We start from the raw sequence: 17,625 nt of genomic DNA, 5'->3' as shown, positions 1-17,625 counted from the left end.
GATGAATGGATCAAGAAAATGTGGTATATATACACAATGGAATTCTATGCCTCCATCAGAAAGAATGACATTGCTCCATTTGTTAGGAAATGGAAAAACTTGGAAAACATTATATTAATTGAAGTAGGCCAGGTCTAAAGAAACATAGGTCCCATGGTTTCCCTTATTTGCAATATCTAGTATATGTATGAGTCAAGCGGAAAAGGTCAGATAATGTGATAGGAAAATGAACCCTTAGAATGACATTTCCCTATTTGTTAGGAAATGGAAAGTTTTGGAAAAAATTATATTAAGTGAAGTAAGCCAGGCCCAAAGAAACATAGGTCCCATGGTTTCCCTTATTTACAATAACTAGTATATGTCTGAGACAAGTAGAAATGGTCACATAAATTGATGTTCGGTGAAATGAATGCCAAGATGAGTATTCAAATGTTTTTTCTTTCTTTCTTGCTGTTGTTTCTTACATAGTTATAAGATGGTTTCTTTGTTGCTTTGTGTGTCCCTCCCCCACGGTATAACCCCTGCTTTCACTGTATTTGATGTTGGTATATTTTGTGGAAGGGAAGAAACACATCGTTTAAATAGGGATACAGGTGGAACCATTGCAAGAATGAGATATACAAGTTGTTATGTCGAAAAATGAACTTTACAACTTTGGCTGGGGTGGGGAGGTGGGAGATGGGAAGGGATGGGAAGGGGAAACAAAGGAGGAGGCAACAATGCTTGATAAGAAATGTACTCGTGGAGCTGGGAAGGTGGCTCAGTGGTAGAGTGCTTGCCTTGCATGCCTGAGGCCCTGGGTTTGATTCCTCAGCACCACAAAAGCAAAAAGAAAAAAGTGGAAGTGGTGTTGTGGCTCACCTGAGTGTTAGCCTTGAGCTGAAGGGCTGAGGGACAGGGCCCAGGCCCAGAGTTCAGGCCCCATGCTCGGAACAAGCCCCCCCCAAAAAAAAAAAAAAAAAAGAAAGAAATGTACTCATTACTTTGCCCACATGATTGTAACCCCTTTGTATGTATTTTCACAATACAAAAAATAGGAAAAGTTATTTTTAACGTTTCCACGTTTTCCTTTTTTCTATTTTCATTTGTCAACTTGCAGGATAAAATTCCTTCATTGTAGAAGGAACAAAATATAATATAATAAAGTTTTTCCTATCTGAACCATGTGGCACCGGTCTCCTTTCGGCAAACCTTACACAAGGGAGCCCAACAACCTGGCCCAGAGGGTTTGGCTTCTCTCTATATACTGAGTACATTTTAAGTGGGAGGTCAGCAGAGTAATGATTATCAATTTTCCCACCTGAAAGTAAGATTAGTTTGTCAGCCCTAATGAGATCCTGCTCCCACCCCTCCTTAGCCCATATATTGGTCAATCGCCTATTGCCACCATGTAAACCACTATGGATATCAAGCTACCCATGTTAAATTGAAACAGAACTCTCCTTCTAAACTATACGTTCAACTTTCTTATTCAGACTGTTTCCTCAGTCTTCTTTCCCTAGAAGAATATCCAGGTTCACAATCAAGGAACCATCTCTGCTGCCTTGTCCTGATCAGGATGACATCTCTGCATTCTATTCCAAAGAATGATACCCCTGTGTCAGCAGGAAGTAGCCAGAGAGAAAAGGCTCTCCTTCAAAAGTGCCAAAATGCTGGAATGGTAGGAGTGCCCTGGGAAACAACACTGCCCCCAATCCCCCTCCTGCTCTCCTCCTCCTTTCCAGGAGAGGGCAGCATTGTAGCCTTTCCAGAAGGAAAGCAGTAATCTCCTCATTCCATCTCCTGAATGAGAGTCAGCAAAGGGCTCCAGGCTCTGAGGTCACCACCTCACCCTCTGAGGTCACGGCCTCACCCACCCAGCCCTGTCTTCCTAAGCCCAGCCACGCCCTTATCCTCTCTGTCACACCCTGATAAGCCCAGTCACTCCCTCATCCGCCCAGCCCTGCCTGCTTCCACCAGTGAGAGGCTCTCTTAGCTCTGAGGTCATTTCCGCCTCCGCTGTGGCCACGCCTCCTCCCCGCCTGGCACTATATAAGCCCTCTGGCTGGTGCTAAGCTTTGTCTCTGGGCCAGCCTCCCTCCAGTCAGGTCGGAGCGCAGGTTGGTCTTGCTCCCTCCTGTAACTCAGCTCTTCCCGCGGACTCGCTTCGTTGTTGGGAAGCTTGGTAGTGTCAAGAGCTCTCTGTCGGGCAGCTCTCTGCGATCCCAGTGTGTGCGGACATCTCCCAGGATCTCCTGCAGACATGGCGGTCTCCAACGCAGTCGGGAAACTGCGGATCCCTCAGCTGGCCAAGGTCAAAAACAAAGCTCCAGCTCTAGTCCAGATCACCGCTGAACAACTGCTGAGGGAGGCCAAAGAACGAGAGCTTGAGCTTCTTCCACCTCCACCTCAACAGAGGATCGCAGATGAAGAAGAATTCAATGACTACAAGCTGAGGAAAAGGAAGGCCTTTGAAGATAACTTAAGGAAGAACCGGACTGTGATTGGGAACTGGATAAAATACGCACAGTGGGAAGAAAGGCTCCAGGAAATTCAGAGGGCTCGATCCATCTACGAGCGTGCTTTAGACGTGGACTATAGAAATATCACACTCTGGCTGAAATATGCAGAAATGGAAATGAGGAATCGCCAGGCCAACCATGCCCGAAATGTGTGGGACCGTGCCATCACAACACTGCCACGAGTCAGCCAGTTCTGGTACAAGTACACATACATGGAAGAGCTGTTGGGGAACATGGCCGGTGCCCGGCAGGTGTTTGAGCGCTGGATGGAATGGCAGCCCGAGGAGCAAGCCTGGCACTCCTACATTAACTTTGAGCTGAGGTACAAAGAGGTGGAGCGGGCTCGGACCATTTACGAACGCTTTGTTCTTGTGCACCCGTGGGTGAAGAACTGGATCAAATATGCCCACTCTGAAGAAAAACATGGTTATTTTGCCCACGCACGGAAAGTGTATGAGAGAGCTGTTGAGTTCTTCGGAGAGGAACATATGGATGAACACCTCTATGTTGCCTTTGCCAAATTTGAGGAAAACCAGAAAGAATTTGAGAGGGCCCAGGTCATCTACAAGTATGCCTTGGACAGAATCCCAACACATGAGGCTCAAGAGCTCTTCAAGAACTATACCATCTTTGAGAAGAAGTTTGGTGACAGGCGGGGTATTGAAGCTATCATTGTGAGCAAATGCAGATTCCAGTATGAAGAGGAAGTGAGGGCCAGTCCACACAATTATGATGCGTGGTTTGATTACTTGCGCTTACTGGAAAGCACTGCAGAAGCTGACACAGTGCGAGAGGTTTATGAGAGAGCCATTGCCAATGTCCCACCCATTCAGGAGAAGAGACACTGGAAGCGTTACATCTACCTCTGGATCAACTATGCACTCTATGAAGAATTGCAGGCAAAGGATCCTGAGAGGACAAGGCAGGTGTATCAAGCCTCTTTGGAATTAATTCCTCATCAAGAGTTCACATTTGCCAAAATGTGGCTCTATTATGCACAATTTGAAATAAGACAGAGAAATTTATCATCTGCCAGAAGAGCTCTGGGGACTTCCATAGGCAAGTGTCCAAAGAGCAAGTTATTTAAAGGCTACATAGAACTGGAAGTGAAGCTTCGAGAATTTGACAGATGCCGGAAGCTTTATGCAAAGCTGTTGGAATTTGCACCTGAAAATTGTACCTCCTGGATTAAGTTTGCAGAATTAGAGACAATCCTTGGTGATGTGGAGAGAGCCAGGGCAATCTATGAGTTAGCCATCAGCCAGCCTCGCTTAGACATGCCAGAGGTGCTTTGGAAATCCTACATCGACTTTGAGATGGAACAGGGAGAAATTGAGAGAACACGAAATCTTTACCGACAGTTGCTCCAACGGACACAGCATGTCAAGGTATGGATCAGTTTGGCTCACTTTGAGTTGTCTGCAGGAGAAGACGGAAATGTGTCTAAATGCAGACAGATTTATGAAGAGGCTAACAAAATCATGCGGAACTGTGAAGAAAAGGAAGCGAGGCTTATGCTGCTGCAATCTTGGAGAAGCTTTGAGGATGAATTTGGAACAGTATCAGATAAGGAGATAGTAGACAGACTCATGCCAGAGAAAGTGAAGAAGAGAAGAAAGGTTCAGATGGATGACTGGTCTGATGCAGGCTGGGAAGAATACTGTGACTACATCTTTCCAGAAGATGAAGCTGCCAGCCAAGCTAACCTCAAACTTCTGGCTATGGCTAAACTTTGGAAGAAACAACAGCATCCTGACTCAGGATGCTTTCTCTAAATGTTGCCACATTTTGGTGTTTTATATTTTTATTTGTAATGTTGTAAAATTTTGTAATATTGTAAAGTTTGTAAAATTTTTCCTTGTTGGAAGGATTAAAATAAAATAAACTCTTACCTATCTGCAGCATGTTGTGGTCTGCATTTATTGAAACTTACATTAGAGAACCCAACAACCTGGCCCAGAGGTTCAGCTTCTCTAAACTTACTGAGGATACTTTAAAAAGGAGGTCAGGAGACTAGCGATTATCAACCTTCCCTCGGAAGAGCAGGACAACGTTGTCCTATATATGTATAAATGGTAGTTCTTTGTTTTCATATGGAAGATATTGAAGTACAGTTGTTTATTTGATAGTATTACTTAGTACATGTATAGTTTTTAATCAACTCACTGGGGATGGACATTTGGCTCAGACACTTGAAGCTGTTAGGAACACCCACATTGCAGACTTTGGATGGACATCCACTTTTAGTATACTTGTTTTGATTCCAAGAAAGAGATTGCCAAGTCCTATGGTAGGTATGTATTTATTTAGAAGCTACTATAAAAATGTCACAGTGCAGATCAGAAGGAACAATTCTGCCCAACTAGAGGTACGGAATGTGAAGTACTGTTGCCAATGTTGACCATGTTAATTCCATCACAGGTCTTCATTGTAAGCACTTCTCAGGCTTGTTTCTTGAAATGTCACATCTGACCTTTCCCTGTGCCTGGTTGATTGGATTAAGGAGGTCTGACCAACAAAGCTTCTGCTCACCACTGGCAAGCCATGTGGATGTCCACACCTAGTAACCCTTCAGCCCCTGCAGGCGCCTGACTTCCACCCTACTACAGATCCCAAGGGAGATCAGTCAACTCATGGAAACATGAGGAAGAATGATTTTTGATTTAAGCTCTGATAGTGATTGCTTGTAATCCCAGCACTTGTGAGACTCAGGTAGGCGGATTGGGAGTTTGAAGCAGCCTGGACAACATGGATAGAGCATGTTTAAAAGAATATATTTTTGGTTATTGTTTTCGAAAAATTATGGATATTTGATAGACAACAGGGACAAAGGTTATCACCCCAAAGTAGGATGTGACCATAAAACCAAGTAAGCTGTCAAGTCATTTCCTGTTGATTTGGTGAGGTGTGTTAGTTTCTAAATGGATGGTAGGGGAAGGCAGAAGAAAGGATTTAAAACTTTTTGCTATTATCTGTGTCAGTATTATTTTCTTTTTAGCTTGTGACATATTGTAAATTCCATCTTCTCTGCCTGCAAATGCACTGTCCATACCCTTGGATTGGTTGAAGAGCTGTTGGTCATACTGAACTTCATTTGAGGTGCAAGGATTGGGGACACCCCAATGAGGTCAGTGATTTCAGTTATATCTGCTGTTCCTTTTTCTGCAGTTCTGATCCCTTCCCAGCAGCTGCCCAGGAAAGATAATGGTCATGCCGTCTCTCTTTTTGCCTCTCCTGCTGGATCTCATCCCTCCTACGTGCGTGACTCCCTATAGTCTTTCCACATGGGTTTTGATCCCAGCTCTCCTCCCCCTGGCTTTTGCGCCATCACTCTAAGTTTCCCTTTCATTCTGAATCCTTTTTCTCTCCACTTGGGCCCATCTTTCAACAGTGTCCAGAGCCTTCCAGTCATCAATATAGAGAATTTCAGCCAGTTTGGCAAAGTTCTCATTGATGTGTACCATCTGAAGTCCTCTTCCACTAGCGGCCAGTTGCTTGTCTAATGGAATTGGATAACACTTTTCATTTTTCCAGTTGGAAATGCAAGGAGGAATCTGCCACTCTTGTTGCTTCTTGGCAGTCATTTTTTGACTTGGAGAGTGCATGACAGGTGCAGGAGGAATAGGTGGTCCCCGGGGAATCTTCTTGTTGATCCGGAACCTCGGAGGTTCCATTGGATCTGTCTGCATCTCTACCCTCTGTATTAGTCTCTGTGAAGCTCCAGAGTTAAATGCCACTCCTTGCTGAGATGGTGTGTATCTCATATATTGAGTAGGAGCCAGTTTATCAGCTGCTTGAACTGGCATGGCTGTGGCAACCTTTTCCTGGACATACTTGTCTAAGGCTCTCATGTCTTTGCTATGAGCTCTTGAGAACTTCTTCGCAGGGTCTCTGTGGGTATGGATCATTGGTATTCATACCCTCCTTTGGCTCCAGTCAGTATATTTACTGTAAATGACCTTGTCTTTTGAATGTCTTCGTTGAGCAATTGCATCGTACTGAATTCTTCCTTCAGGATCGACCTGAATGGCCAGTGCATTTGACCTGTTTTTTTTTTTTTTTGTCATCTCTATCCAGTGGATAATGGGCCACATAGATCTCTGGAAAAGCATCATCAAAGTCCTCTAGCAAGCGAGACAAACAGCCTTTTTGGTATCTGTATGAGGGAAGTTTCTCTACGGGAAGAGGCCAGGGAAATTTGCCATGGACTGTGTGATTCTGCCTTCTCTTCTGCTTCAGGTTGGTTCTGAGATAGCTGAGTAGGTACAGGTAAAAAGCTGGCGAGTGCCATCTTCTTCAGCAAGAGTTGATTTAGTCAAGAGCAGGAGCAAACGGATGTCCTGCCTGAGTTGGATGCATGCACAGTGAGAACACAGGCAGGAGAGAGGAATTATATAGGAAGGGCAAGGAGGAGATGTGTCCACAGCAGATGTGGAAATGACATCAGAGCTGATGGATCTTCTCTCTGGCAGGAAGAGGCCTGACTGGGGCAGATAAGCACAAGACCTCAGAGGATGAGGAAGTGACCTCAGAGCCCGGGGCCTTGCAAACTCAATCAGGGGATTGACACTTTGATGTGATTGATTACTTGTTTCCCACAGGTGATTTCTGGAATGGCTACTGAGCTTTCCTTTCTAGCAGAGAAGAGGAGAGTGGGCCAATGTCATGGGCATACCTAACATTCTAGCCTTTGGACAACTGAAAAGAGCCACTGATTCTCTCTGGCTACTTCCTGCTGACACGGGGGGGGGGGGTCATTTTTAGGGGTAGAAGGCTGAGATGACATCCCGACTGATATAAAGCAGCAGTAACAGTTCCTTGGTTGTGAATGTTTATATTTGTCTATGGAAAGAAGTCTTAGGAGGCAGGGGCTAAACAAGAAGTTGAAAGTATAGCATAGAATGAAAAGTTCTGTTCCACTTTAAAATGGGTGACTTGATGCCCTTAGTGGTTCCCATGGTACCAACAGGGGTTTGACCAAAGATTTGGTCTGGGGAGGGTTAAGGGGGAGGGGTGAGGACCTGACTGGACCACTTTTCACCTCCAGGTGTGAGGAGCTAAAGACCAGTCATTTCCACATCCAAGTGAGAGGGGCAAAGGTGGTCCAGTGATGGAACAGGATAAGGGACAGAGGACAGCAGCACTAACTCCTGGTGGCCCATCTGTAGGTCAAAAGTGAGAGATATTCTGGTGGACCTGTTTCAACAATGAGAAGTACAAATTGTCATGTCAAAAACGAGCTTTACAATGTCGGTGGGGGGGGGGAAGAGGGAAGGATTGGGCTGGGGGAGGGGGGAGGCTGGGAAGGGAGGGGAAGGGTAAACAAAGGAGGAGGCTGCAATGCTTGGTAAGAAATGTATGCATTATCCTGCCCATGTAATTGTAACCCCTCTGTACAGCATGTTCACAAATAAAATGAAAAAAATGAGAGAGCCTGGGAGCTGATCCCAGTGACAACTCCTGAGAATAGTCAGGTGTGACAGACCAAGTAAGGGAAGGTATGGCCATGAACACACAAGCACATAAGTGCATACACATGCCCATATGTAGGTATGAAGGTTGACTAGGTAAGCCAAGTTTTACAGAGAGAGTTCAGAGACACACAGGTTTAAGTAGACAGGTGGTGTCCAGTACATGTAGAGAATGAGAGGGTGGGTTAATCAAGGCCAGAGAACATGCTTTCAGAGCTGATTAAATGTTTCACCCCTGGCCCTATTAGAAACAGGCTGCATGTTGTTTAAGAGAAAAGAGTTTAATAGCCTACAGCCCTTCAGAAGGCTTCAGAGCTAGAGAACAAAGCTCACTCAGAAAAGTCAAGTTTGAGCTGGGAAGGTGGCTCAGTGGTAGAGTGCTTGCCTTGCATGCCTGAGGCCCAGGTTCGATTCCTCAGCTCCCTCTGCCTATATAAAGTTGCAGCTACAGAAGACCACAGACAGCCTCTACATCAAGAAGAGAGAAGCATTCTTCCTGGTATAGCTCTGAACCAGCAAAGCTGCAATCACAAAGATGGGAGTCATTTGTTTGGTGGGTTCTCTGGTGTTGCCATGGGAGATACCATGTTCATTGTCCTCCTGCAGTGTCTGAGCTTGAACAGCCTGGTAGAGGGAAATGCAATTGCCTGATATGAATGCTCAGGACACAGGCTTCACCCAGGGACAGTACCACAGTCTCCCACAGTAGAATGTCCCTTGGTGCCATGATGGAGGCTTTGGAAGCCTTTCCAGTGTTCTACAAAGCCAGCTGCTTCTGGGATGCTCTGCATGCCAGAAGGTTCCATGGGCACCAGCCTGTGGATTCACTGGTACAAAGAAGGCACTTTCTCCATCACAAGCAGAACTGATGTGGAATCAGTGACACCAAGTGTTACATTGAAAGTTCTGAGTGTTATAAAAAATGACTGTGTCTGTCAGACAAAGTAGGGTAAAATCCCAGCAAGAATCTTTTAAAGGCAAGTGGCTCCATCCTATCACAGCAGTCCAATGCCAGCAATTGGCCTTTGGATGGCTGGCTGTCTCCCAGGTTCAAGAAGTTTATCAGGGTCACTGTTGCAGCAGTATCAGTTCAGCTTTTTAAAGACATTCAAGTCATGGATCCCACCTAGGGATCATTTCCTCTAGAGCACTTCATCTGTGAGTCCTTTCAGTCAGCAGTAGAGTAGCTAGGGAAAGACGCAGGTCCATCTGAGGGCAGCCATCTTGTTCAACTACCTGAGTCTCTCATGGCCAGGACTTTGAGTATTCAAGGGTACCGTGTTTTCACTCCAAGTGCTCCACCTGTATATTCCCCAGCCCAGCTCAGTCTCATGATAAATCATAGTGTTGCTACTTCTAATTCCATGACTTAGAATGACTTCTTTTTAGACCATTTGTCCTACTAGGCAAAGACAACCCAGTGACAACCCAGAGTCCTGCCCTTTAGGAAGACACCTCCTTTCTATGGTCCTTCAAGTCTAGCTTGCATCAGAAATCTCAGAAGCTCCCAGGAGGATAAGAGATGTGATAAGTGTATTCCACCACTTCCACCAGTAAAGAAGAAGTAAGACTCCAAGCCCTCTGGTCTTTGCCCAGAACACCATTAACAGCAAATGCAAGTTATCAAGGCGAAGCAGAGGGTGCTGAAGTAGCTGGGGTTCTGTGCGCATGTCAAGCACCCCAGATGATCATTGCTATGTATTTACAAGTCTTAAAATGTGAACGTGATCAAATCCTCATTCAGACTGCCTAGGTAGTCCCTGATGGAATTACATGAACGATAGTTTGTGAGCAATATTTTTGTTCACTTCCAACCAGAGAACATATCGTGCAAGTGCATCTACCTGGCAACTAGGGTGCTCCAGTTTTTACTGCCTACTCATTCTCACAGGTTTTTTTTTTTTGGCACTACAGAATAGGAAGTTCAAGAAATATGCATAAGATGCTTTGGCTGTACACCAGGAAAAAGTCTAATTGAATTTTTAGAAAGGGAAGTATCTAATGCGAAACCATAGTCAGGAATGATTGTACTTTACTATAGTTGTGTATTGTTTATTGCTATAAAAACTGGAGTGTGAATTCTGTAAAAATTTATCTTATTTTTATACAGATATAAGTACAGACATTGTTCTGTTTAAGTGGTTTATTTCCTTAACTGTTGGTGAATACTTTAACACTTCTTTGTCTGCACCTGCAAAGATTTTGACAAGAAAATAATATATCAATCCTGTTTTTCCAAAGAACTAACACACACACACAGGTCATGAGTGCAATAGCCTGGAAATAGGGAATAGCAAAAAATTGCATGGGGCTGAGGGGCAAGGGTTCAGCTCTGTAATCCGGAGGATTGTAGGACGGCAGATTTTTGCCAGCAATCCTCCTCAACCCGTGTTATACTCCTTGGCCCAGGCCTTGGTGGGCATATCTGCTGCTGGGGAAATGTTCCCTGTCACCAACCTGGTGATCAGGATGTACCAGTTGCATGAGCTGAGAATTGAGTGTGAGCAGCCACTGGAGGTGTAAAACAACAGCAGTCTTCAGGGAACCGGCTCTTCTGAATCCACTGATGCAGATTTCTGGCTGGATTTTCCTGGACCTTGGACAGAAAAAAACACTTTTAAAATCAGATGAGGAGGATAAATTATGAGGATAGATTCCTTGCCTTAGAAGATTTTGGGGTATAGCCCAGCTTGGAATAGGAGGCATTCCGATTCTCTGGAACATGATATCTTTCAGCTCATTGGCCAGGATGAAAAAAAGGGAAAAGAAGCATTTGAGTTTAAGAAGCTCATAACACCTGCATCTCATGGTTGCCTGTATGCCCATGGACTAGACGAGGGTAAAGATGACTTCTCACAGAGGCAGAACTCAGCCCCAGCTCGGATGCTTTCTTCACATGAAAGAGATGTGAGCAAGGGAATTTTGTTCCTCTTTTCACACTCCAGTCACCTGTGACAGCCAGTTTGTCTGATGAGGATGATGGCTTCATGGACCTTCTTGATGGAGAGACTCTGAAGAATGATGTGGAGGCCCCATCGAGCATGGCAAGTCTCTGGACAGCACCCATAGTTATGAGAAGAGCTACAAATATTGGCAGTGGGTGAGGGCTGTTTGCCTCTCCTTCCCAGTGTGACTCCAGCATTTGGTCAGCAATGAAGGGAACAGAACAATCTCAAGAGGAATCTCCACAGGGAAGCACAAAGTGGCAGAAGAGCTTGGCTGCAATTAGTCCTGGAGGATCACTTAATCTAGAGGATCCCTGAGATTCTACACCAGTCTTTGTCTCTGACAAATTCCTCCAAAGGTACCATAGAGAAAAATATCAATGCATAGTCAATAGTATTTTACTAAAAATACTCCTTTTGGGGAAAAGATTCATAGAAACTTTTATGTGTTTCCTCTCAGACTTGAGAAATTTTAAATTTTCAATGTGCTCAAGGCAGGACACATTTTATTATACAACTTGTACATGTTGCTCTTGGGTATGTGTGGTGCTATTGGAAAGTCAACATTTCTGATTTAAAAAGTTCTAAATCTTGTGAAAAACATTTGTTTCACTGCAGAATTGTTTATACAAATTCAATGAAGCCAGGCGCGGGTGGCTTACACCTGTAATCCTAGCTACTCAGGAGGCTGAGATCTGAGGATCATGGTTCAAAGCCAGCCCTGGCAGGAAACTGAGATTCTTTTCTCCAATAAACCACTAGAAAACTAGAAGTGGTGCTGTGCCTGAAGCGGTAGAGCTCTCGCCTCGAACTGAACAGCACACAGACAGAACCCAAGCCCAGATTTCAAGTCCCAGGACCGAAAAAAAATATTCACTGTAAATTGTGTGTCTGTTTCCTACTAGTCGCAGCATTTTGTACAATATTGCTTTTTAATATATTTAAAAAAGGAAAAACAATGCTCAGGAGGAGGAAGAGAAGGAGTACCTGAGTAGCCAAGAAACTGATGACAATGATGGTAGTGATCCAAGCTCTCCGTGAAAACATCACCAGACAACACACTGAATTGTGGCTGGATAAGAAGTGGTCTCAGTATCTCAGTAGTGTCAGGCCATTTCTGTCCTAAGATGGCTAAAGCCAGTTCAGCCAGTTCAGTGAATTGGTTACTGACGTATCCTGAAGCAGAAGATCACGTCAGATGTAGGGAAAGAAGTCACAGAAAGACAGCCTTTAAAAACACATTAAAAACTCAGGTGAATGAGTACAATAGCCAGGAAATTAGGAATATCAAAAAATTCCATGGAATAAAAGCACAAAGCAGATCAGGAGACCAAGATTAAGTCCCCATATACAGATACACAGCATGGCAGGGCACCTAGGTAAATGGAAGACTAGACACTGCATGCTGCCTCCTGTTTTTGTGTCCACTTGAGGTATGAGACAGATTGTAAGGAAGTGTTCTGGCAGGCCACGGGCACACACTGCTGCAGCTGGACTTGGGTTCTTGTCTCATTCCTGACACTGTCCCAACACTGGCATCCTAATCTCCAAGCTGCCTTTGTCCAGGCTCAACCAGGCCCTTTAGTGATGCTCACACATGTACCCCAGCTTCCTGCTCTCCTGGAAGCTGCTGTCCCTTGGGCCACAGGATGAACAGCAACCACTGATTTTCAGACCCCTGCATCTAGCCTCACTCTCCAACAACAGAATCCCAGACATTGTCCATGGAGCAGGTAGGATCCTGAGCCACCTGTGTAGGCCATGGGAACAAAGGCTAGCAAAGCAGGTGTCTAATGACAAGTCAGAAGAGTGATCAACATCTTTGTCTCTGATGAGGCAAACACAGTCACTCATTCAAGTATGCATCAATTCTGGTTGACTTTTCTCATCTTCTAGACAGTTCTTGAATAAATATAAAAGCCTTATAACCAATGGCTATCTGGCTAAACCAAGGCTAGAAGCAGCTCTACCAGATCACTGATACTTAATGATGCATACTTTCTAATGAAGACAATTCTCAATAGCTGAGTAGTCAAGGGTTTCCTTTTAGAATTCTAGACCAAAGAGAGAAGGCACAGACAGTGTCACTGAGTGGTAGGACTCCTGTTCACAATCACTGCATGTTACCCATGAAAAGCATTTGGCCAGGCCCCTTGGGGAACAGCCCCCATGGGCCATGCCAAACATCTAAAGGTAATCTATCCTGGTGGTTGCTTTTCCTTGCACCTCAAATGCTACCTTTGGGGCCAGCAATGTTGTATATTGATCAGAGGTAAGTTCCTCCTCAGGACACAGATAAGTCAATAATGTCAGGGTTAAGGCTTTCAGTGTGCTGAGCCTGCCTCATCCAGCAGGAACTTCTGTCTCTCTACACCTCCAAGGTATAGGTTCTCTCCCCCACCTCAGAGCTTAAAGCTAGTGTCAGAATAGTCTCAGAGATTCTCCAGGCTGATGTTGTATAGGTTTGTGAAGCTACAAGAAGATCCTGAGACGTTATCTCCCCAAAACCTAGGCCTTTAAGTCCCATCTGACCATTAAGATTGCTATACTCTCGGCCTCATTCATCTAAGAAGGCCTACCTCTCCATTCCTGCCATGTCCATTGCTGAAGCCCTGTCAGTGGAGACCTGCTACATAGCAGTCAGATGTGAGCTCCATCTAGTCCTACTAGCCCTCTCCCCCAGAACACTGTGCTTGGGACTACAATAGAAATATAAGTGGATAGAAGAACTCTTTAATGAATGGGAGCTACTGGGCATCAATCAGGGACCCATAAGCAGGCCCCTGAGAGCAAACACAATCTGATCAAATTCACCCACAGTACTTGGGTATCACCAAGTGAAGTGGCTTCTGCTCACTCAGGAGGTGTAGAAGACAAAAAGAAGAGGCACAACTAGGAGCCAGCTCTTCCTTCTTCCCCTCTAAGAGACTCTGCATCCCAAATGTAGACAGCAAGCATTGTCGATCTCCAGAGATAGTCTTAAACTACCATTTACTAGCTAATGACCACGTAGAACATCGGGTTTCTAACCTCCCGCCTCCCAATTTTTAATAATGGAAACAGAAAACATCTAAAGTGAAGCTTCTGGAAAAACACTTGTTCTTGCTGGTCTCGTGTCTCTCCTCAAACTTGGCCTTGGCCAAGTTTGGAAACAGACTTTTGCCACTCAAATATTGTGGAAATACCAGCACAAATTGTATCATCTGCTATTATTCCACATGGAACATTATGAACATGATAGATTCTTTTGGCTAGAATAGGTCAATCATTTAGATGCTTCTAGATATTAAGAATAAAGGCGGCTTATTACGAAGCGGAAGACAAACCATCCTAGAAAACAAGGCATCTCTAAAAGATGAAATAAGACTCTCCATCTACTCTCAGACTAGATCTAACCAGATACAAGACATGCCACTAAGTTGTGAATTTTTCAACCAGAAAAATACTTGGGTTCAATAGGGCAAAAGCTAAAGTACCAACACTCACCAATGTAAGCAGACAGAGCGAAGGAAAGAGGTTATAAGAGAGCATATGCAATCTGAGCTCATTTCCTACATTGAGGGAACTAGAAGAAGTACCAAATTGTCTCTGTAGCCATCTCCAGAGATGAAACCATAAAGTCATTCATCATTCCTCTGCTTTCCTTAATGGTAGTATACTGCTCTGATCAGAGAGGAAAGCTAAAAGCAAAGAAGAATCTAGAGAAGTGCACTATGTCTTATTTCACTAAAGCCAAAGGCTTGATAGACATGAAGCTCTTAGAAATGGTCCCCATACAGCCTCCTTTGTTCTTTTTTTTGTGGTCAGTCATGGGGCTTGAACTCTGGGCCTGGGTGCTGTCCCTCAGCTCTTCAGCTCAAGGCTAATGCTTTACCACTTGAGCCACAGTGCCACAGACTCTGCTGTTCTATACGAAAAGTGTGCTTGACTCCCACACCAGAGATGCTTGAAAAGACATTTAGTGACAGGACAGTCTCCAAAGGGTTAGGAGTAGTGGATGAAGTGCTCCATGGCCAGACTTGGTTACACCACCTCTCTGACAGGAAGCCCAACCATGACTGGTAAAAATTTGCACTGGGTCTGCGTGAGGGACTAGAAAACAAACCCTTCTTTCCAAGCTTGGTTGTTTCTACACATTGCAGAAAATGTAACCTTAACTGTACTTTGCCACTTTGAGACAGAATGATTCAATGCAATGGAAAGTTCTGGAAAGGCAAGTCACAGGCCAATTCCAATTATGAAAATGTAAACAAAGCATTAAAAAGTTAAGCTAATTATGACCACAGGGTGATATTATAAATGAAGTAATCCAGACCCAAAGAATCACAGGTCCATGGTTTCCCTTATTGGCAATAATTAGTATATGTCTAGGGTAATCTTATCAGATGAGCAGAATAGCTCAAAAGCTATGCACATACAACCATATAAGATGATGCTAAGGGAAATGAACTCCAAGATATGGACACAAGCGGTTTTTGTTGTTGTTGATTTTAATGTACTATGTGATTTCTTGTTTGTCTTGTCTGTTCTTCCCCCTATAGTATATCCATCCCCTGTTGTAACTGTATGTGATTTTGATACCCTGGATTGTGTATATGTTTATTTGAATTGGAAAGAGAAGTGAACAATACAGTCATGAGACAAAGGACAAAGGGGGAACCAATGCAACAGTGACATATACAAGACAAGATGCAACTTGAGGGGGGATTGGGGAGATAGGGAAAGTAGGAGAAAAGCGAGGGAAGGGGTAAGAAGTTCAACAAGAAATGTATTTATTACCTTACTTATGTAACTGTAACCCTTCTATACATCACCTTGACAATATTTTTAAAAAACAGTGGTGCTGGGAAAGCTGGATAGCAACATGTAGAAGACTGAAGGTAGAGCCCTCTCTCCTCACCCTGACAAGCTATTCAAAGTAGATCACAGATCTTATGGTGAAGACCTGAAACTGCTAGGGGAAATCCAACACACACACAGAGACAATTGTCACACTCAAGAGACAACACACAGAATGGGAGGAAAATCTTTGGCTATCAATCTTTTAGCTGATGAATATCTGGCAGATTATATAAATAGTTCCTAAAACTTACAAACACCCATAATGCCCTAATAGTCATCTACACCAAAGTTTGTGGATATCACCAGAAGATTCTAGGACATGATTGTCCTCAGCAATCACAGGAAGAAAGCCCACATGCCTGTAAAAAGAAAGCATGAAAATTTCCTGCCACATATCCAAACTACACTCAAGATCAGTTCACAGACCTTTAGTGTGGGTATTTGCTAGAATGGAAGAAACTCCATAATCTTGAGATACCTGTGAATTCAGGTTTCAGTGACTTATGTTTAGCTCACAGTGGGCTTAAGATGAAGGATGTTGTCATTTCAAGGGTGGAAATCTCCCTCAAAAACCTTTTGAATCCTAACCAACTGTACCCAAGGAGATGTCTTTAAAGACTGTGTATTTACAGAAGTAATTCAAGATAAATTGAGGTCATTATGATCGCCTATAATCTAATGGCACCAGAGAGGGCCTCACCATGACCAGAGCAATCTTGAGGAAAAAGTATAAAGCTAGAGCTATGTTTGACCTCAGAATATACTACAAAGCAATTGGAACCCAAACAGCATGGTGTTGGCAGAACAACTGCAGAACAGGACAGAGACCAGAAACAAACCAGTATTTTTAGGCAACTGATTTTCAAAAGCCCAAAGAACACAACAGAGAGAAGGTCTTCATCAATAAATCATGCTGGGAAAACTCGATAGTCATACTTGTAAGCTAGACCTCCTACTCATACACATAATCAACTCAAAATATAAGACTTCAAAGCAAAATCCAAACACTGGACTCAAAAAAATAGAGTCGTGCAGGGTGAGTCATCCTTTTCCAAATGCCTTGGGTCAGAAATGTTTTGGATGAGAGATCATGGGGATGTATTGGAAATGACCAAATTTAAAGAGGGAAACATGAAATTGCTATATTTTGTATATGTGTACCTTTTACATACCTGAACTCATTTTTACAGTTTGGTATGCCTGGGTTTTGACTACAACCTGTCACCTATGGTCAAGTAGAATTTTCCATTTCTGGCATTGTGTGAGCATTTAGGAGCATTTTGAATTTTCTGAATTAGACCTCAGGGAATATTGTACATCATAGGTCTGAGCAAGTATTTTGAAAAGTAAGATCTCCAAAGCAAAAACAACTGAATGGGGCTACATCAAATTAAAACATTTATGCATGGCAAAAGAAACAGCATAAGAAACCTAGAGATTGGAAGAAGACATGTGTAAACAAGCTGATTGGGGCATAATATTCAGAAATTATAAATTCAGTATCAAGAGAATATACAATTGCAAGTGAAAAAAGACCTGAATAGATAGTGCAAGAAATCTGCAAATTACCTACCAGGCCTATGAAAAATATTGCTAATTAGGATTATATAACTCACAAAGATTCAATAGATATCACCCCTCCCCAATTAGAAGTCCGCTTAAGTTTAAAGTTTTGAAGAACATTATATACTATTGGTACAGTAGTACAACCCTTAAGGAAAACTGTATGGTAGTATGCTTAAAATTTATAGACAAGAGCTAGGAATTCAGTTTAGTGGTAAAGTGTTTGCCTAGCATGCATAAAACCCTAGGTTCCATTCCTCAGTACCACATAAACAGAAAAAGCCAGAAGTGGCACTGTGGTGC

The 17,625-nt window shown here is 43.6% G+C and overlaps 1 protein-coding gene and 2 pseudogenes across 1 annotated transcript; 2 read left to right on the top strand and 1 right to left on the bottom strand.

Annotated features, from left to right (window-relative positions):
- The first annotated feature begins 2,242 nt into the window (after nucleotides 1-2,242).
- Nucleotides 2,243-7,612, top strand: LOC138825855 (crooked neck-like protein 1). The gene is made up of 3 exons (XM_070020498.1): nucleotides 2,243-4,248; nucleotides 6,817-6,849; nucleotides 7,549-7,612. The coding sequence occupies exons 1-3, from the start codon at nucleotides 2,243-2,245 to the stop codon at nucleotides 7,610-7,612; spliced, it is 2,103 nt and encodes a 700-aa protein (XP_069876599.1).
- On the bottom strand, nucleotides 5,384-6,792 carry LOC138825816 (SNW domain-containing protein 1 pseudogene; annotated as a pseudogene).
- Nucleotides 7,613-8,700: 1,088 nt separating the features above from the next.
- On the top strand, nucleotides 8,701-11,076 carry LOC138825852 (M-phase inducer phosphatase 1 pseudogene; annotated as a pseudogene).
- Nucleotides 11,077-17,625: the final 6,549 nt, after the last annotated feature.

This window comes from Dipodomys merriami, unplaced genomic scaffold (genome assembly GCF_024711535.1).
Source record: "Dipodomys merriami isolate MVZ:Mamm:240054 unplaced genomic scaffold, mDipMer1.0.p SCAF_14, whole genome shotgun sequence".
Classification (NCBI taxonomy): Eukaryota; Metazoa; Chordata; class Mammalia; order Rodentia; family Heteromyidae; genus Dipodomys; species Dipodomys merriami.
Note: the sequence above shows the minus strand (reverse complement) of the source record. Positions and strands in the feature narration are given on the sequence as shown.

Bases quoted from the DNA above. Each gene is read 5' to 3' on its own strand.
- LOC138825855 (XM_070020498.1), top strand. From the start codon at position 2,243: ATGGCGGTCTCCAACGCAGTCGGGAAACTGCGGATCCCTCAGCTGGCC. The intron at 4,249-6,816 runs GCATCCTGACTC...GAGTTGATTTAG, and splicing joins AAACTTTGGAAGAAACAACA to TCAAGAGCAGGAGCAAACGG. The intron at 6,850-7,548 runs GTTGGATGCATG...TTTCACCTCCAG, and splicing joins CAAACGGATGTCCTGCCTGA to GTGTGAGGAGCTAAAGACCA.